This window comes from Clytia hemisphaerica, unplaced genomic scaffold, assembly GCF_902728285.1.
Source record: "Clytia hemisphaerica strain Z4C2 unplaced genomic scaffold, Clytia hemisphaerica genome assembly, whole genome shotgun sequence".
Lineage (NCBI taxonomy): Eukaryota > Metazoa > Cnidaria > Hydrozoa > Leptothecata > Clytiidae > Clytia > Clytia hemisphaerica.
In genome coordinates, this window is record NW_027103948.1 from 249,040 (window position 1) to 266,967 (window position 17,928).

At 34.8% G+C, this 17,928-nt stretch overlaps 1 protein-coding gene across 1 annotated transcript; it reads right to left on the reverse strand.

Annotated features, from left to right (window-relative positions):
• Window positions 1–511: 511 nt before the first annotated feature.
• On the reverse strand, window positions 512–17,884 carry LOC136810011 (uncharacterized). Its single transcript, XM_067066580.1, has 23 exons — window positions 17,676–17,884; window positions 17,216–17,560; window positions 16,915–17,127; window positions 16,448–16,792; window positions 16,147–16,359; window positions 15,676–16,020; window positions 15,256–15,468; window positions 14,785–15,129; window positions 14,363–14,575; window positions 13,872–14,225; window positions 12,762–12,914; window positions 11,331–11,432; window positions 10,315–10,370; window positions 9,454–9,551; window positions 6,209–6,334; window positions 5,725–5,840; window positions 5,135–5,218; window positions 4,881–4,940; window positions 4,593–4,633; window positions 4,278–4,336; window positions 3,327–3,470; window positions 2,442–2,497; window positions 512–1,791 (listed from the first exon to the last, which is right to left on the reverse strand). The coding sequence occupies exons 1-23, from the start codon at window positions 17,676–17,678 to the stop codon at window positions 1,687–1,689; spliced, it is 3,789 nt and encodes a 1,262-aa protein (XP_066922681.1). The 5' UTR covers window positions 17,679–17,884; the 3' UTR covers window positions 512–1,686.
• Between the last annotated feature and the right edge of the window lie 44 nt (window positions 17,885–17,928).

Here is a 17,928-nt window from a genome sequence, read left to right on the forward strand (position 1 = left end):
CGATAGAAAGATTTTATGGACAAGTTAAGAACATTTAAAGGATTTGTGGACTCTAAAACACCCAATTTCTTAGGAAAATGGACGAAGATACTCACAAAATGGTGAAATTAAGAACACGTTAAGAACATTTTAAGGCTTCAAAAATTTTGGATGTTCTTATAAAAAAAGTGTACTAATTATGCATGAATTAAAAATTATTGCAGTTGGGAAAACATCATTCTAATGGGCCATTCCATTTTATATTCATACAAGGAGGGAGTGGGTGAGCAATTCCAGAAGGTTATTCGAGTATAATTTCCAGGGGGTAAAAATTCCCTTAAAATTTCCAGGGGGTAAAAGAGCTAATTTAGTTCATTTTTCATGGATCTTTTACAAATTTTGCCATTTTCCAGAGCCAAGAAATATTTTTTAACTTGAAAAGGTTCGTCCAGCCCCGGTATTGGAATTTAATGGGATGGCCCAATATGGTCTTAATGTTATTAGAAATGTTATATTAGCAAAGGTCATAGACAAATTAGTTTCACCGGCTGGATTTATTGTCTTTTTAGATAATTACCAAAACAGTACAGACTGTAAAAGTAGTATAAAATGTGTATGAAATGTATATAAAAAATGAATATGAAAATGTATATGAAAAATGTATATGAAATGCAGAATGTATATGATGATAATATCAAAATATAGGATTAACCAATTTGGGCACTCCCTTTCTTTAATAAGCATCTAAACACGCTTGATCTAAAAACTTCACTAATGCAAGCTTAAGTTTATTCTTGATCTATAATGACATCACTATTATTACTCCGATGTGGGATGAACTTTTAACCTTTTCAATTTCTATCTATGGCACACCAGTCGGGCAGGAACGGTATCACGCGGGAAAAGTGAGCGTAGGAGTTAGGTGAGCGTAGGAAGAAATTTTGTCGGCGGCAAGGGCTGTTAATCAGCAGCCTCTCACCAACTTTTGATCGTTCTCCTACACATCTTCTATTCTAGCAAACGCCCGCCACCTTTATGTTCCCGCCCTCTGGCATGATTAATTAACAGACTAGTTTGCTCGTCTATTCTGTTTGGTATGTTTTGGAGATTCGACACAAACAAACATTATGATAGAGGCGAGGAAGAGTTTGTAGAAAATAACCAAAATGTCAAATCAAATGAAAATCAAGTTTGTAGGGGATGTCTTAAACAATTTTCTAGATACTGTATGCGGAATGAATAATGAAACAAAAAGGCGAGTTTCACATAAGTGTTCCCATTTCATATCGGACACAAATCTCATATTATAACTGGTGTCACCTATTATGTTCGAGTCCGTGCTGAATAAGCAAAAAATTGTTCTTCTTTTCTTCCTTCTGACCAATAATACTCAATGTGTGAATTCAATGTGATTTTAAAAAATTGATGAGTAAGCAAAAAATGATATTGGTCTTATATAAAAAAAATCGTTAAAGGCTAAAATGAGTTCAAATTCACTTGAAAATCAAGAGAAAAAGTCTATTTTGCTAAAAAATAAGAATGCTTCGAACTAACCAGTTTCCAGTGGGACTAAAACAGAGTCATGGTCTAAAATAACCAACCTCTAAAAGATTGTATTTATTTCCGAACTCCTGTTCAGCTGCAAGCAACATTCTTTAGGTTAAGGTATTTTAAACAATACCTATTACCTTTCTTTAAGTGTAGTTATCAATTACCATCATTGTAAGTACCAATTATATAAACATGATAAATACCCATGGCTGCCGCAAATAATGCAACCACCACACAGAAGATGGTTGGAATCGTCGTGTTCTAAAAGATAGAGATCGGAAGAAAAATATAGGAAAATAATTCACGTATCGGACATGCACCTCTTTAAACATCGAAATAATCGAGCAAACCATTCCTAACCTGATAACAGATTGCGTATGGGCTGTTCCATTAAATTTCCATACAGGGGGGTGGACGATCCTTCTTAAGGCAAAAAAGATTTTTAGAAATGTAATAATACCCCTTTGAAAATAGCAAAATTTGAGAAAGAAGTCTCGGAAAAATTATTTTCATACCTTAAAAGTAAGGGTGGACGAACAAAAATTAGTCTATTACCCCCTAGAAATTTTAGAATAACCTTTGACCTACTAGAAATATGAAAAAATACCCCCTTGAAATTCTTCTCCAATTACCTCCTGGATATGTTCGTCAACATAGATATAAAATGAAATGGCCCATTTTCTGACCCAGTACGCTGAAGCTCTAAAGACGTGGGCGAAAATATACAGTTAGTTTCAGCGATCTTTAGAGCTTCAGTGTATCGCGTTAAGAAAGATCCACAGCTGTTATCAGGTTATCCATTCCAAGTTTTCTTTTTGAATCCAAAAAACTGAGGCCGTTCGGTTTCTTACACTAGGACTCTTACATGATGAACAAGAAACAGAAAAAAGGTTTTAGGACAAAATACTTACACTGGCAGACGACGTATTTTGAACATCAACTGAATCACTCTTGGCTCGATAGGCAACTGAAAAGAAATAAGTATAGATTTAACTTTCATAATTTCTATAAAAACACCGCATCCCACTGTGAAATATCCGCTATCGTGCCCAGTAAGAAAATACCCCGAACACACTCAGTACCGTACTTACCTATAACAATCCAAATCTCTTAACGATCCCTTAATAATCAAAAGCGCCAAAATCGCAAAAATTCGGTTATTCTGTGGTAAAACGCCTTTTTGACGATTTTGGCGCTTTTGATTGTTAAGAGAGCGTTTGGATTGTTATTGGTAAGTACGGTACCTATGTGAAAGACATTGTAATTCTGAGAACCCCAGATGAATTCGAGGGCTGTAAACAAAAGGATTTGAAATGCCAACCACTTAGCATTTAGCTCCTTCATTTTACAGTATCCTTACAGGCTGAAAAGTTCTCACCGGTTAACTAAGTGATCAGCGTGGCAAACAAATGGTATAATACAAAACCAGAATGTCAATCATTATTTATCTTTATCTTGGTAAATATTTAATACCTTCATTTTTCTCCTTTTTTCGACTTTTTTGAAAAGTAATCTTAGCCATTAGACCATAACTTTTGATCTAGTCGACCAAATTTGACAAATGACCCCTCAAAATTTAAGTTTCTCCTTCCTCTGTCCAATGCAAAAAAATTGACTCTTTAGAAGTTCATAGAACTCAAGAAAATTAACTTCAAAGAAGGGGACTTTTTTCTGGGACACTCGGTAACTGAGCTGATCAATCAAGAGTAAAAGGATACAATCATGAAAGGATAGTGCGATAGGTTGAGGTGCAATGTCTTTGAAAACTTTTATATTAATGTAAAAAGACACCTTACCATCAGCTGAGGCGGAATTCTTCGAGGAAGCACAAATAACGATGTCCAATAAAATGAACAAAACAACGACTACTATCATGAATACCAACATCTCTGTGTAACTTTCTTGTAAAATCTTATCGAATGCAAATATGATACATACACCTGGAGAAAGGACAAGATAAATTTTGGATAGTTTAATGATAAATTTTAAAATATTTCATTACGAAACTTGCCTTTAATATCTTTAGGGGTAAAAAGTTGAAGAAAATTGTGAATTCTTAGTGCTACAATCATGGTCGAAATATATTGACATTTTAATGTACTTTAACGTTTTTCAGAATTTAAAGTTCGGGCGAGAATTGCTATTTTAGCACTTCCACTTTCTTTCATTGAATATTTCGATTTTAGAGGGGTTCGGTGGCTTTTAGGCTATATTCCGAGCCTTATTCGAGCAAATGCTAAAACTCAGAGTTAAAACTCAGAGTTAAAACTCAGAGTTAAAACTCAGAGTTAAAACTCAGAGTTAAAACTCAGAGTTAAAACTCAGAGTTAAAACTCAGAGTTAAAACTCAGAGTTAAAACTCAGAGTTAAAACTCAGAGTTAAAACTCAGAGTTAAAACTCAGAGTTAAAACTCAGAGTTAAAACTCAGAGTTAAAACTCAGAGTTAAAACTCAGAGTTAAAACTCAGAGTTAAAACTGTAGTTTATAGCGCTTAAAAATCATTTGTGGTGTTTAAAATTTCGCAGGGAAATCCCCTTTGTCTCAAATATTATGTTGATGATTGTAGATAAATGAATTTTATTTGATACATCCTTAACAATTGATCATGAATGATTATTGCCTTTTTAGATGCTTAGCACTTGACAGATTTAAATATAAATAAAGATATTTTCCTCACCATCATCGATCAAGTGCGAGATGTTACTAGAGGAAGAATTAACTAAACTACTAGAGGTGAAAAACAAACCTCCGATAATCCATGCTGACATTCCAAAAGTTCGATGGAACCAGTTGAAAATGAAACGCCTGAAAAAAGAAGAATTCAATGAGTAGGTCAAATTCCAGGGAGGCGTACTAGGCTTAGCTATATGCGTCCCAAACCTCTAAGCCTTAAAAAATGGCTCTTAGAAAGAAAGGCCCTTTTGAAAGCCCTTTTCGCAGAGCCTGAGAGCACTTAACTGAAATCAAGATAATCCCACACAAACCAATCCAATTGTTTTATACGTTCTTTGAGATCTAAATTTGAGACCAACTAATATTTAAAAATCTTAACATCACATACTTTTCACTATCTGGTGCACATCTGACCATTGCCATCAGTGGCTGAAATATCAAAGGTAAAATTGTTAGCAAACCGATCTTCGTGTACAATACACTGGGGCCATATTCTGAACGAGATGGCCAACACTAACCGGAAAATGGGTACTTGCTTGACACTAGCAGTTTTTTCTCTTTTTCCTCTCCGATCTAAAAAAAACTATCTATATTTCTAAAAACTCATCATCTCTCAAAGATCATGAAGAGACACCTTAAATTCGATGAGCTCATAAAATTTCAAAAACTTTCAAACCTGTATTAATCCTAGAATAACGACAACCAGCCCAAGTTGTCCGTGTGTTCCTGCCGATTCCTAAAATCACAAAACAAAATTTTAAAATCAATTAGTAATAAAATATTCTGAATACTAAGCTTAATTTATTGACTTAAATGGGCTTGAAATCAGTGTTTTTTTAATAATATTCTGACATTTTTTGATGTTCTTAAATTTGTTCTTAGGTTATGGCAAGAATAAAATTCCCGGGAAAAAAGAGTACTACTACTTACGACCCAGCCTGCTTTTTCCACAAAGATCAAGATGAAACCAATCAGAAAACAGATGACACACAATAACATAAACATTTGATGAATCTGAGAAAGAAGAAAAGAATCGAAAGTTAATGATCATTTCGTTCTTTTACATCCGAAGTAGATAATGCTATCCTGATGAAGTCTGAATTGTAGAACTCTGGTAGGTCATAAAACGGAAGGTAATAAAGTGGAGTCTCCATAACTCGAACAAGCACGGGGAATACAAATTTGTTCAACTATGGAGTAATGTTTATAGGGAATTGTTAACTGAAAGGGACCTTGTTGAGTTAAGGAGACATTCGAGCTAAAGAAACTGCACTGTATAAATACAACGAAGCCACAAGAGGATGCCAGCTGATGCTTTAGAGTGGGCAATGCTTAAAAACTTTTTATTTTAGAGCAATAGGGCATTTCACAGTCAAAATGAATCATGCGTAATCAGGACCAATACGCTTCTGTTGGTCTAAATTTTTGGATATTTTTTAGCATCTAACCAACGGGAAACTGTTCTGATTACCCATGATTCATTTCGACTGTGAAATTGCCTACAGTAACAGAAATCTTACTGGGAACCACGCTTGTTTTCCATTGATCTTTTGATCTTTGGTTGCTTGTTTCATGTAGCGAGCCATGAAAATACCAATGGTTGCAAAAATAACCCATGAAACAATCATAAGAATACCTGAATAGAAAAAATTGAAAAATGAATCGAGGAATAAAATAAAATTTTGATTATGAATAAGTACAATTTCGCCGTATTTTTCTCAGAAAATAGCGATTACAACCAGATTGCATTATAGATTTCCACTAAGCAGTCATGTCGGCTTTTTACAAGGTAGTTATAAAATGGGTTTGTTAGATTTTTGGAAAAAGTGTGTCCATCATTTTGGTATGTATCCACCTTTCGGAGTGTCTGCAATTAAATATGATAATACTCAAAACCTCGGAAATGCCCTTCTTTACTTATAAGTGTTTGTCCTTTCACCAAGGAAGAAGCTCGAATGATAAACTGTATCTCAGATAGAGAGATAGAAAATCTATTAAACATACCATGTGCAATTTCCTTTTTTGCCAGTGTCCTTCCTGATGTAGCTTCGATCGCTGACGCTTCGGTTAGTTTGAATGCTCTTTTGGATTGAGCGTAATTACCAGGATCATGGTAGCTTATACTGTTGCCTGTGTAAAAGAATTATACATACAATCATGGAATACTTTAATAGGGTAGAAACTTTCGCGATTTTGGTGATGTTTGCCCTTTTTCGTGAAAATTTCTGCTAAGTAAGAAATTACACGAGTTTCTCCCGCGAAAAGTGCACTTTTTTTGCTATTTTTTACTCAGTTTTCAGTTTTTGTGCATTTTATCGCTTTTTTGCCTGCAAAATGAAATAACATTCTAAAATTCGCGTTATATCGGTTGAATTCGTTCCAAAAGTTAAATTCGCGAAATTTCATGATTTTGTAACCTCGCGAAAGTTTCTGCTCTTAAAATATACTTTTCTTAAATTACACAAAGTATTGTTGGACTAAAACTAATATTATCCAGGAACAATTATCGTATTCTAATACAACACCAATATTACTGTATTCAACGTAATATAAACGACTCCAGTCTATGTTGGCTTAGTTTGTTATGATGCTTTGAGAGCACCAGGCATCATATCTGTTTAGAAACTAATGTAGAACAAGCTACATGCTGAATGGACCTACCTGAAGATTGATGTAATAAGACAATTGAAAAATAAGAACAATAGTATGAAAATGCAGAATAATACGAGAACAACTCGAGAAATTCATGGAATCCGGCGATTCTCGGCTGTTCTGGCGATTTTTAGAAAGATCTTGAACCAAAATCAGTTTCATTGAAAATTGAACCATGCTTAATCGTGGACATTCTTATAAATGATGTTTTTGTTTGAAAAAAACAAAGACATGAAACGAAAAAATCCAATGAAAATCTGCAAAAACGGAAATTTCCGGCTTTTTATGCCGGAAAAAACATTTTCTCAAAAATCGAACTCGGTCATGTTTTGTGCATTGCGAATACGCATCATTCTGCAAAAAATCAGAGAAAAATAAGGATGAAAATGCGAGAAAATGTTAAAAAAAAACAACGGTTTTTCCGGCATATTTCCGGCATTTTCGGCCGGAAAAAAATGTTTTTCGAAAATCGGGCTCCGTTACATTTTAGTTATTGTCATTTTGCATCAGTGTGCAAAATTTCATAAAAAAATATAAAGTACAGCTCGAGAAATTTAAGAAATACTGTCTTTCCGGCGAAAATAGGTTGTTCCGGCGATTTTTGAATAGTTCCGGCTTCAAAAATCAATTTTATTGAAAATTGAAACATGCTTGATGGTGGGCATTGCTATTAATAATGTTTTTGAATGAAAAAACAACCAATTTTAAGGAAAAAGTCCAATGAAAATCCAGAAAAACGGCATTTTCGGCCGAAAAAATTTTTTCTCAAAAATCGGGCTCCGTCACATTTTGGGCATTGCCATTTTGCATCATTGTGCAAAAAATCAGAAAAAACTAATGAGCCAATCCAGAGAAAAGCTGGCAACAGACGAACGAACGAACGAACGAACGAACGAACGAACGAACGAACGAACGAACGAACGAACGAGAACGAACGAACGAACGAACGAACGAACGAACGAACGAACGAACGAACGAACGAACGAACGAACGAACGAACGAACGAACGAACGAACGAACGAACGGACATGGGTTAATTTAAAGGACCTCCACCGGGGTACCCGGAGGTAGGTCCAAAAATATGGTTGCAAGCATTTTACTTGTTCCGGAAGCGTCGTTTTATCGTTTCGCATATTTCTATGTTGCATTATATTATACTAGACGCTACCCGGCGTCGCACGCCGGTTAAGCTGTAGCTGAACGCACAAAAAGTCCTTTGGATGTTGAAGCTGGCTTAAAAAAACGATCAAATGAATGAAAAGATATCTTCAAAGTCCTCCCCCGGAGATCTTTTTCTCGCTTCGCTCGCATTAAATACGCCGTCCAGTTTTCGACAATTTGAGAAAATATCATGGTAAAGAGGAGTGCAATGTAGAAATGACAATTCTTTAGGAAAAAGCGGGAAAGCCACAAAGAATAGTGCAACTTTGTTTTTATCAGATTTAAAAAGATAACTAATAAGTCAATTCTAATTTGCTTTTTTTAAACCGTTGTCATAACTTTTCGAATTTAAACATGTAAAATGACGTACACAGTTTTTAACAGTATCAACCACTTGAATGTTTTTATATGAAGAAAGAGATCGACTAATTTCTTCCCTTGCTTTTTATCGCCCTTTGAATGCTGTTATTTTTCGACAAACTTTTTGATTTTTATGTTTTGATTTACATCTCTTTTCTATAAAATAGACTTGTTTTGTTTTGAAAAGAATTCGAATGTCATTAATAAATACGATCGTTAAATACATACGAAAACATTTCAAACAAAAGAAAAGAGAAAAACAGGATCGCGCAAAGCTGGGCAGAAATTAAAATTACTAAATGAAGATGGGACTTAAATTTCAAAACAAAGGCTGAATAAAGTCTAAACCAGGCTCTATCCGATCTGTCAATCAAAACAAACTTATCGAGAACAAAACATTGCTTGCGAAATCTTTTGCAAATGGCGCGAATCCAATAGAACAAATTTGTGAAGCAAGAGACTAAAAGTCATAATTCTAAAACAAAGACAAAGCGAAAACGAAAGTGGTGACTCACAGACTCACAAACATTGAGTTTAAAGCCCGAAGGGCTAGAGTACAATCTCTAACCTTTCTCAGGCAAGAAAAAGCGAAGCCGTAAAAAATGCGCCGTAATTTTGACGACAGATTGAATCTAGCAACTACTTTGTTTACGATTGATATTTTTCTCGAAATTTAGCGGTAAATTTTAGTTTCAATCTGTCATTTGTGTAAAAACCAGGCGAGCCGCTCAAGGCCGCGCAACTTTGGTAGTATTTGTTGGCTTCAAATCCTACCAAAGAGATTGACTTCTAGCCTTCGGCTTCTACTTTATTGCACACAAAGCACCGCTATTAATATATAGATATATAGTTGACGCTCTCTAATTCGATCTTCAGGGGGAATTGGATTTTCATCGAATAATGGAGCTTATCGAATAAGGGTGTGTTGTTTATGAGAGTTTCTTGTTGACGGGAACTTTAAATTTCATCGAATAAGGGAGCCTGTCGAATAGTAAAACGTCGGATTAGAGAGCATCTAGTTGGAAACTAATGGAAACAAGTTCGCTATCCATTTTGAGAGCGTAATTCGTACAGACCTGATGCAGACTTTCCAAAAGCAACGACCATAACCATAGGATCATTCAAATCATGTAAATAAGCATTTCCATCTGATGGTTTGATTGGACGCTCATATCTAAAATAGATTGGAAGTTCAATTCACACCATGAGGTTATGGTTTATGTGATATTAAAGGGACATAAAAGTAGTAAAATGTAAACATTGCGCGAACCACGTGTCAGTAAAGAGAACAATTAAAATCACGTGTCTTAAACAAACTTGTAAAACAATTGAAACAATCAAAATCCACCATATTTGTTTTTATTTTTTATTTTGACATGTGACATTTGTTTTGATTTTGTATCCCGCTGCATGCGGTTTGTTTACAAATTTTGTCAGTACTTGTATGTCCCTTTAAGAAGTGATGTCTGGTCACAACAAACCCTACCTGGTGCGAATCCCGTCCCTTCCAATGATCTTTTCCTGTAGACTGGTTGCGCCACGAAAGGTTTCTCTCTTTATAGTTAATTTTCTCGAGGTCTAAAAATTCTTAAAAGAACCATTACTTTTTTTTAACGTTTTCGGGCACTTTCTGAAAGTAACATTTTCATTCAATTGAGCCAAGGAACTTTATTGAGCACAACTTTTGATCGAATGAACCAAATTTGATAGATGATCCATCAAAATTTGAGTTTATCTTTCTTCTATTCAATGAAAAAGGAATGGTTCTTTTAGAATTTTTAGACCTCAAGAAAATCAACTTTAAAGAGAGAAACTTTTTGCAGACGCACCAGGTAGTAAAATCGGTTTATCGTGGATCCAATAAAAACCATTAGAAATACTTCTAAAAGTCCTAGATTATCTACGTAGAATATTAATTAAAAGTTTCCGTTACTTACATACAAGTCGTGACACCATTCTCAGTTTTTGTTGATTTCAACGTAACACCATCTACCTAAAATTACGCCATAGTCTCAGTCAGTTTCATCTAATTTCCTACTTGGTACAACAATAATTCTTGATAAAAGCCCGTTTTTATCTTTGTTTAAATATTTCAATTACAGCTGTACAGAAAATAGTTTCCAAAAAGAAAATCGTTACCATTGAAGGCTCCCCTCGGTAGAGGGGTTGCAAGCCTCATAATTGAAACTGAGCCCCTTCAAACATTATTGATAAAGCAGAACATGAGAAAACAGAAAATGGAGCGTGATAAGCGCCCTCCAGGGGAATAAAAGGCGGGTTTGTGGTGGTCAAAATTCTTGCAACGTTACAAATCAACTTCATAAGCTCATTTTGGGCTCAAACCAAGTGTATAACTAAATAGATTAGGATTCACTCTAGGCAGATGTTTTTTTGATTTAGAAATTTTGCGTAATTCGCAAAAATCTCACTCTAGGCAGATGTTTTTTTGATTTAGAAATTTTGCGTAATTCTCAAAAATCCTCAATTTTGCGCTATTTTGATGACGCCATAAAATATTAAAATTCCAATAACTTTTGATAGAATAATCAATATAATTTTAAAATCATATTGAAGTCAGCATTTTTTAAGGATTTCAGTTTTTTTCGGCTGAAAAGTGATGAAGTCATCAAATTTCATAAAAAAAATTTTCTATTCTGAAAACATTAATAATGTGCATCTTTGGACAAAATTTCAACTAATTTCGATACTTAAATCAAAAGTTATTAGAAGTTAAATTTTTATGACATCATCAAAATAGCAAAAATCTACGTAAAATCGAGTTTTTTTGCGAATTACGCAAAATTTCTTAACATCTGCCTAGACTGAATCTTATACTACTTACTGATTACCTTCATTTGAGCCCAAAATGAGCTTCTAGAAATGATTTGTAACGTTGCAAGCTTTTTGACCCCGCCTTAATCCCCTGTATCTTATATACAGTTTTTTCACTTACCGAACCAGTTGAGAAAGAAGGAGCTGTATTCTTGATTAATTTGCTTCCATCAAAGCTACCGAAGCCTCCATCTTTAACACAATATTGACCTTTGATGTTGACCTGAACGTTGAAAGATTGAAAAACTCTGTACCAAGCTCACTTTGCTATAATTCCAATACAGTACCAGTAGCGTAGACAAGAAGGGATAAGCTGGAGTTTTTACAAGCTCTTATTTGATTTGGCTGGTCGTTAAGATGTAATAAAAGAATCTTATTACTTTTTCTAAAGAACGCGTCATCTCTATCACTTTAAATGACCAATTAGTGAAGTATCTTGTAAAAACTCCAGCTCATCTCGACAAGAAAGGCACAAATTTTGTTATAGAAGAGCAGATTTTTATGACACTGTAATTGTCTTTTCATAACAAAACAAGTGATACTTTTATGGACCTACCTGGTTATGCATTTAACACACTTATAATATCTACGTGACGTGACAATTAAACAATCATTCAGAACACAAATAGTGACGATCTATTAAAATTAGTCGTTTGTTTCTTATAAAAAAAACGTTTAGAAAACAAAATTTCATGCTCTTGAAATATTCTTTCATATTCAAGGCTTCGTGAGCAAAAAAAAACATCTACCTCGTCAAAAAATTTAATAATTCGGCTAAGAACATTAATGTCTGCTTATTAATAGTGATTCTTATACTATAGATAAAGATGTGTTTTTTGAGCCGAAAAATTATTTTTTTACAAAAAATCTGCTCGAGCCATCTTTTACCTACTTTCATGCGTTTTTTGGCCCAAATTTTCCCAAAAACATTTCTTTTTGAAAATCGGGCTCCGTCACATTCGAAGGTTTATAGTTATGCATCTTTGAGCAAAATATCATAAAGAATGAAAGAGCCAATCTCGAGAAAAGCTAATACCTAAGTAATTGATAATGTGCTTATAAAGAAATATCCAATTTGGCCAGTATTTCTATAAAAACACGCGAAGCAACAAAAATTTCATGTCTAAGTAAACATATTCTTCAAAAGTATGCCCTCATGAGCAAAAGAAACATCTATCTCATAAAAAAATGGAGTAATTTGACTAAGAACATTCATGTATGCTTATTAATAGTGATTCTTATAGATAAACACGCTTGAGCCATCTTTTACCTATGATGGTACCCTACTTTCATGCAAAAAAAACAGAAAAAATTAATAATCCAATTTTTCAAAGTCCAAAAAACCCGTTTTTTAGCCGTTTTTTAGCCCAAATTAGTCGAAAAAACTTTTTTTTCGAAAATCACGTCAGCAATAATTAAAATTACGTTTGGTGGCTAAGAGGTTTTAAGGGGTGTGTGGCTTTAAGGGGTATCCACTGGAACGTAATATCAGACTGTAGGGCTAGTAATAGCAATGTAATAGTAGTGTTTAGATCGCAAATATACGCCATACCATGCCAGCTCCAGCAGATTGAGGTCTTTGAGCACTGGCAACCCAAGCGTGTTTTGTTTGTAAAGTGAACACCATCATTTGACGAGGCTCGTCGTACTGGAATTCAACCACTGCATCGCAATCTGTGCAGTCTGCAGGTATGGTGATCCGTGGCTAAGAATATATAAGTTTAAATAATGAAGATGATTGACAAATGGATAAAAATGTATGCAACCCGTGAAGTGAAGTGTGGCAAAATTTCCAACAATCTTCAGTTTGATTTATTTTCAATTGATTGCAGATGATTGACTCGCTTGGTCCATGGCTCCGACTAGGGTTCTAGGTCCCCCCGCCAAATTTAGGTCCCCCTGAGAACAAGCCCCCCCCCCCAGCCTGATAAAATTTTAGGTCCCAGGGAAAATTTTATGGCATTCACAAAGCTCTATTTACATGTGTGTGCACTTTTAGAGAATGCAATAGAATGTCTTCATTTTTGCATTTTAAGGATCAGATCACACTTTGCATGAAAACATGAAGGTTTAGAGAAATTAAAAACCAACAGTAAAGAAAAATATTTAGGAAGTGTTATTTAGCCCCCAGAGTTACATAAACTAATGCAGGTCCCCCCCCCAAGATAGAGCTCCCCCCGCCTGTCGGGAAAAATAAGCAGCTCCCACTTCTTATATGGCAAATTTTAGGTGTAGCTCCCCCCGCTCAGGCGGGGGGGGGGGGGGGTGCGAGCCATGTGGTCAATTGATTGGCTGGTTCAAGGTCGATTGGCTGTTGCCATTGTCTGTAAACAGACCCAGTATCTACAGCTAATTTCGAAATTTATTGCCGTAGAGGGTCTGTTGTCATTGTCATTTCTCATTTGAGATTTTTCAAACCGAATGCTGCGATGGAGTGTTGGTGAGAGAGGGGAGACGGTGAGAGTTGTGTTGCTATTTATAAATCATACTTCATCACAAAAGTCTCTGTACAGAAAATTTTTTTATCAAACAGACAATGCACACATAGTAATATTGACGCAACAAACAATGATATCTGGCAAAACCAACCCTCAAAGCATAATAGAAAGGGTAGAAAATACACTCTAACATGAAAGTCTAAAAAAAAACAAAAGATTCTAACCTTTGGCGTATCTACTGTTTTTTCTGGAGACGTCAAATCAACCTTCTCATCTGTGGTAAAAGCTGCACCATTCAGTCCATGATATTCAATCAAATTATCTTTGAATCCACCATGGGCATATAATTGATAAAGTCCATCTGTAATATCATACATTAAATTCTCACTTCCACTTGGCACTGTTACAATTCGAGTGAATTTACAAATAATACTGTTTTTATTCGTTTTGTTGGCTCCGTTCAAAGTGTATCCAGTGGGTGTTACTTGTAACGTAGGTCTTGTGTTCTTGGTAGTTTGAAAACTTTCAAGTTTGACAGCGGAACCGTCGAAATAACAAACAACTCCTTTTGCTCCAGTCTACAAAACATTGAAACAATTTCGGAAAAAAAATGAGGCTAAGAATGAGGGAAATTGCATTTCTCATTACAAAGAAAAGACTTTTAAAATGTGATGACTCTTAAAAATCTAAAGAAAAAAACTATAAATTATCATACCATCTTTGCAGTATGATTCAAAGAATCAGTTTGGGCCCAACCAATGTAAGCATTGTCTGCTTTTGTAGCCAAAGTCACATCAATGGTATTTGCATTTTTATCATGTTTCCACGTAACTAGAACATTACAAGTATCACTTGAGGTACACGTTGCATCATTTGGTTGTTTATAACAAGTCAACGATTTGCCACACTCCGTTGTCGTAACTTCAGCCTGTCAGAATTTGAAAGATAAAATTGCAGATCAAAGACTTCATGAACGAGTCAAAAAGATTTTCTATAATTAAACAATGAAACTGAGGAGTTTAAGGTTTCTAGGTGATTTATAGGGTTGCAAACCAGGCTCAAATTTTAGGATCTAAAAGATTTGGAATAAATGTTTTATCCTTCGGCAAGTGAAGTAAGATTTTGCAATACTCTTACCTCAACTGATTTTTCTGGCGAAGTCAAATCAACCTTCTCATCTGTGAAAAAAGCTGCACCATTCAGACCATGGTATTCAATCAAATCATCTTTAAAACCACCATGGGCATATAATTGATAAAGTCCATCTGTAATATCATACATTAAATTCTCACTTCCAATTGGCACTGTTACAATTCGAGTCAATTTACAAATGATACTGTTTTTATTCGTTTTGTGGGCTCCGTTCAAAGTGTATCCAGTAGGTGTTGCTTGCAACGTAGGTCTCGTGTTCTTGGTAGTTTGGAAACTTTCGAGTTTGACAGTTGATCCATCAAAGTAACACACAACTCCTTTTGCTCCAGTCTACAAAACATTGAAAGAATTTCGGAAATAAAAATGAGCCTAAGAATAAGGGAAATTGCATTTCTCATTACATTTCAAAGAAACTCTTAAACATCTAAAGAAAAAAATACAAATGATCATACATACCATCTTTGCTGTAGGATTTAAAGGATCAGTTTGCGCCCAACTAATGTATGCATTGTCTGCTTTTGTAGTCAAAGTTACATCAATGGTATTTGCATTTTCATCATGTTTCCACATAACTAGAACATCACAAGTATCACTTGAGGTACACGTTGCATCATTTGGTTGTTTATAACAAGTCAATGATTTGCCACACTCCGTTGTCGTAACTTCATCCTGTCAGAATTTGGAAGATAAAATTGCAGATTAAAGACTTCATGAAGGAGTCAAAAAGATTTTCCATAAAAATATTGAAACTGAGGAGTTTAAGGTTTCTAGGTGATTTATAGGGTTGCAAACCAGGCTCAAATTTTAGGATCTAAAAGATTTGGAATAAATGTTTTATCCTTCGGCAAGTGAAGTAAGATTTTGCAATACCCTTACCTCAACTGATTTTTCTGGCGAAGTCAAATCAACCTTCTCATCTGTGGAAAAAGCTGCACCATTCAGACCATGGTATTCAATCAAATCATCTTTAAAACCACCATGGGCATATAATTGATAAAGTCCATCTGTAATATCATACATTAAATTCTCACTTCCACTTGGCACTGTTACAATTCGAGTCAATTTACAAATGATACTGTTTTTATTCGTTTTGTGGGCTCCGTTCAAAGTGTATCCAGTAGGTGTTGCTTGTAACGTAGGTCTCGTGTTCTTGGTAGTTTGGAAACTTTCGAGTTTGACAGTTGATCCATCAAAGTAACACACAACTCCTTTTGCTCCAGTCTACAAAACATTGAAAGAATTTCGGAAATAAAAATGAGCCTAAGAATAAGGGAAATTGCATTTCTCATTACATTTCAAAGAAACTCTTAAACATCTAAAGAAAAAACTACAAATGATCATATATACCATCTTTGCTGTAGGATTTAAAGGATCTGTTTGCGCCCAACTAATGTATGCATTGTCTGCTTTTGTAGCCAAAGTCACATCAATGGTATTTGCACTTTTATCATGTTTCCACATAACTAGAACATTACAAGTATCACTTGAGGTACACGTTGCATCATTTGGTTGCTTATAACAAGTCAACGATTTGCCACATTCGTCTGTCGTAACTTCAGCCTGTCAGAATTTGGAAGATAAGTTGGAAGTTAAAATGTTTGGAAATAATGTTTTTATCGTTCAGTAAGTAGAGTAAGAATGTCCTTACCTCTGCTGATTTTTCTGGCGAAGTCAAATCAACCTTCTCATCTGTGGAAAAAGCTGCACCATTTAGACCATGGTATTCAATCAAATCATCTTTAAAACCACCATGGGCATATAATTGATAAAGTTCATCTGTAATATCATACATTAAATTCTCACTTCCACTTGGTACTGTTACAATTCGAGTGAATTTACAAATGATACTGTTTTTATTCGTTTTGTGGGCTCCGTTCAAATTGTATCCAGTGGGTGTTGCTTGTAACGTAGGTCTTGTGTTCTTGGTAGTTTGAAAACTTTCGAGTTTGACAGTAGAGCCGTCGAAATAACAAACAACCCCTTTCGCTCCGGCCTTAAAAATAAAAAAAAATGAAATTATACTTGCTATAAATTGGTATTAACACTAATTTTCCCTTTTTGCTGATCAAATTATCTTAAAATGAATGAAAACAAGTAGATTAAAAATAAGAATACCATTTTTGCTGTAGGGTTTAATGGATTAGTTTGCGCCCAACTAATGTAAGCATTGTCTGCTTTTGTAGCCAAAGTCACATCAATGGTATTTGCATTTTTATTATGTTTCCAAGTAACTAGAACATTACAAGTATCACTTGAGGTACACGTTGCATCATTTGGTTGTTTATAACAAGTCAACGATTTGCCACATTCGTCTGTCGTAACTTCAGCCTGTCAGAATTTGGAAGATAAGTTGGAAGTTATAATGTTTGGAAATAATGTTTTTATCGTTCAGTAAGTAGAGTAAGAATGTCCTTACCTCTGCTGATTTTTCTGGCGAAGTCAAATCAACCTTCTCATCTGTGGAAAAAGCTGCACCATTCAGACCATGGTATTCAATCAAATCATCTTTAAAACCACCATGTGCATATAATTGATAAAGTCCATCTGTAATATCATACATTAAATTCTCACTTCCACTTGGTACTGTTACAATTCGAGTGAATTTACAAATAATACTGTTTTCACTCGTTTTGTGGGCTCCGTTCAAAGTATATCCAGTGGGTGTTGCTTGTAACGTAGGTCTTGTGTTCTTGGTAGTTTGAAAACTTTCGAATTTGACAGCGGAACCGTCGAAATAACAAACAACTCCTTTCGCTCCGGCCTCAAAAAAAAAAAAATTATACTTGCTATAAATTGGTATTAACACTGATTTTCCCTTTTTGCTGATTAAATTATCTTAAAATGAATGAAAACATGTAGACTAAAAATAAGAATACCATTTTTGTTGTAGGGTTTAATGGATTAGTTTGCGCCCAACTAATGTAAGCATTGTCTGCTTTTGTAGCCAAAGTCACATCAATGGTATTTGCATTTTTATTATGTTTCCAAGTAACTAGAACATTACAAGTATCACTTGAGGTACACGTTGCATCATTTGGTTGCTTATAACAAGTCAACGATTTGCCACATTCGTCTGTCGTAACTTCAGCCTGTCCGAATTTGAAAGATAAATTGGAAGTTAAAATGTTT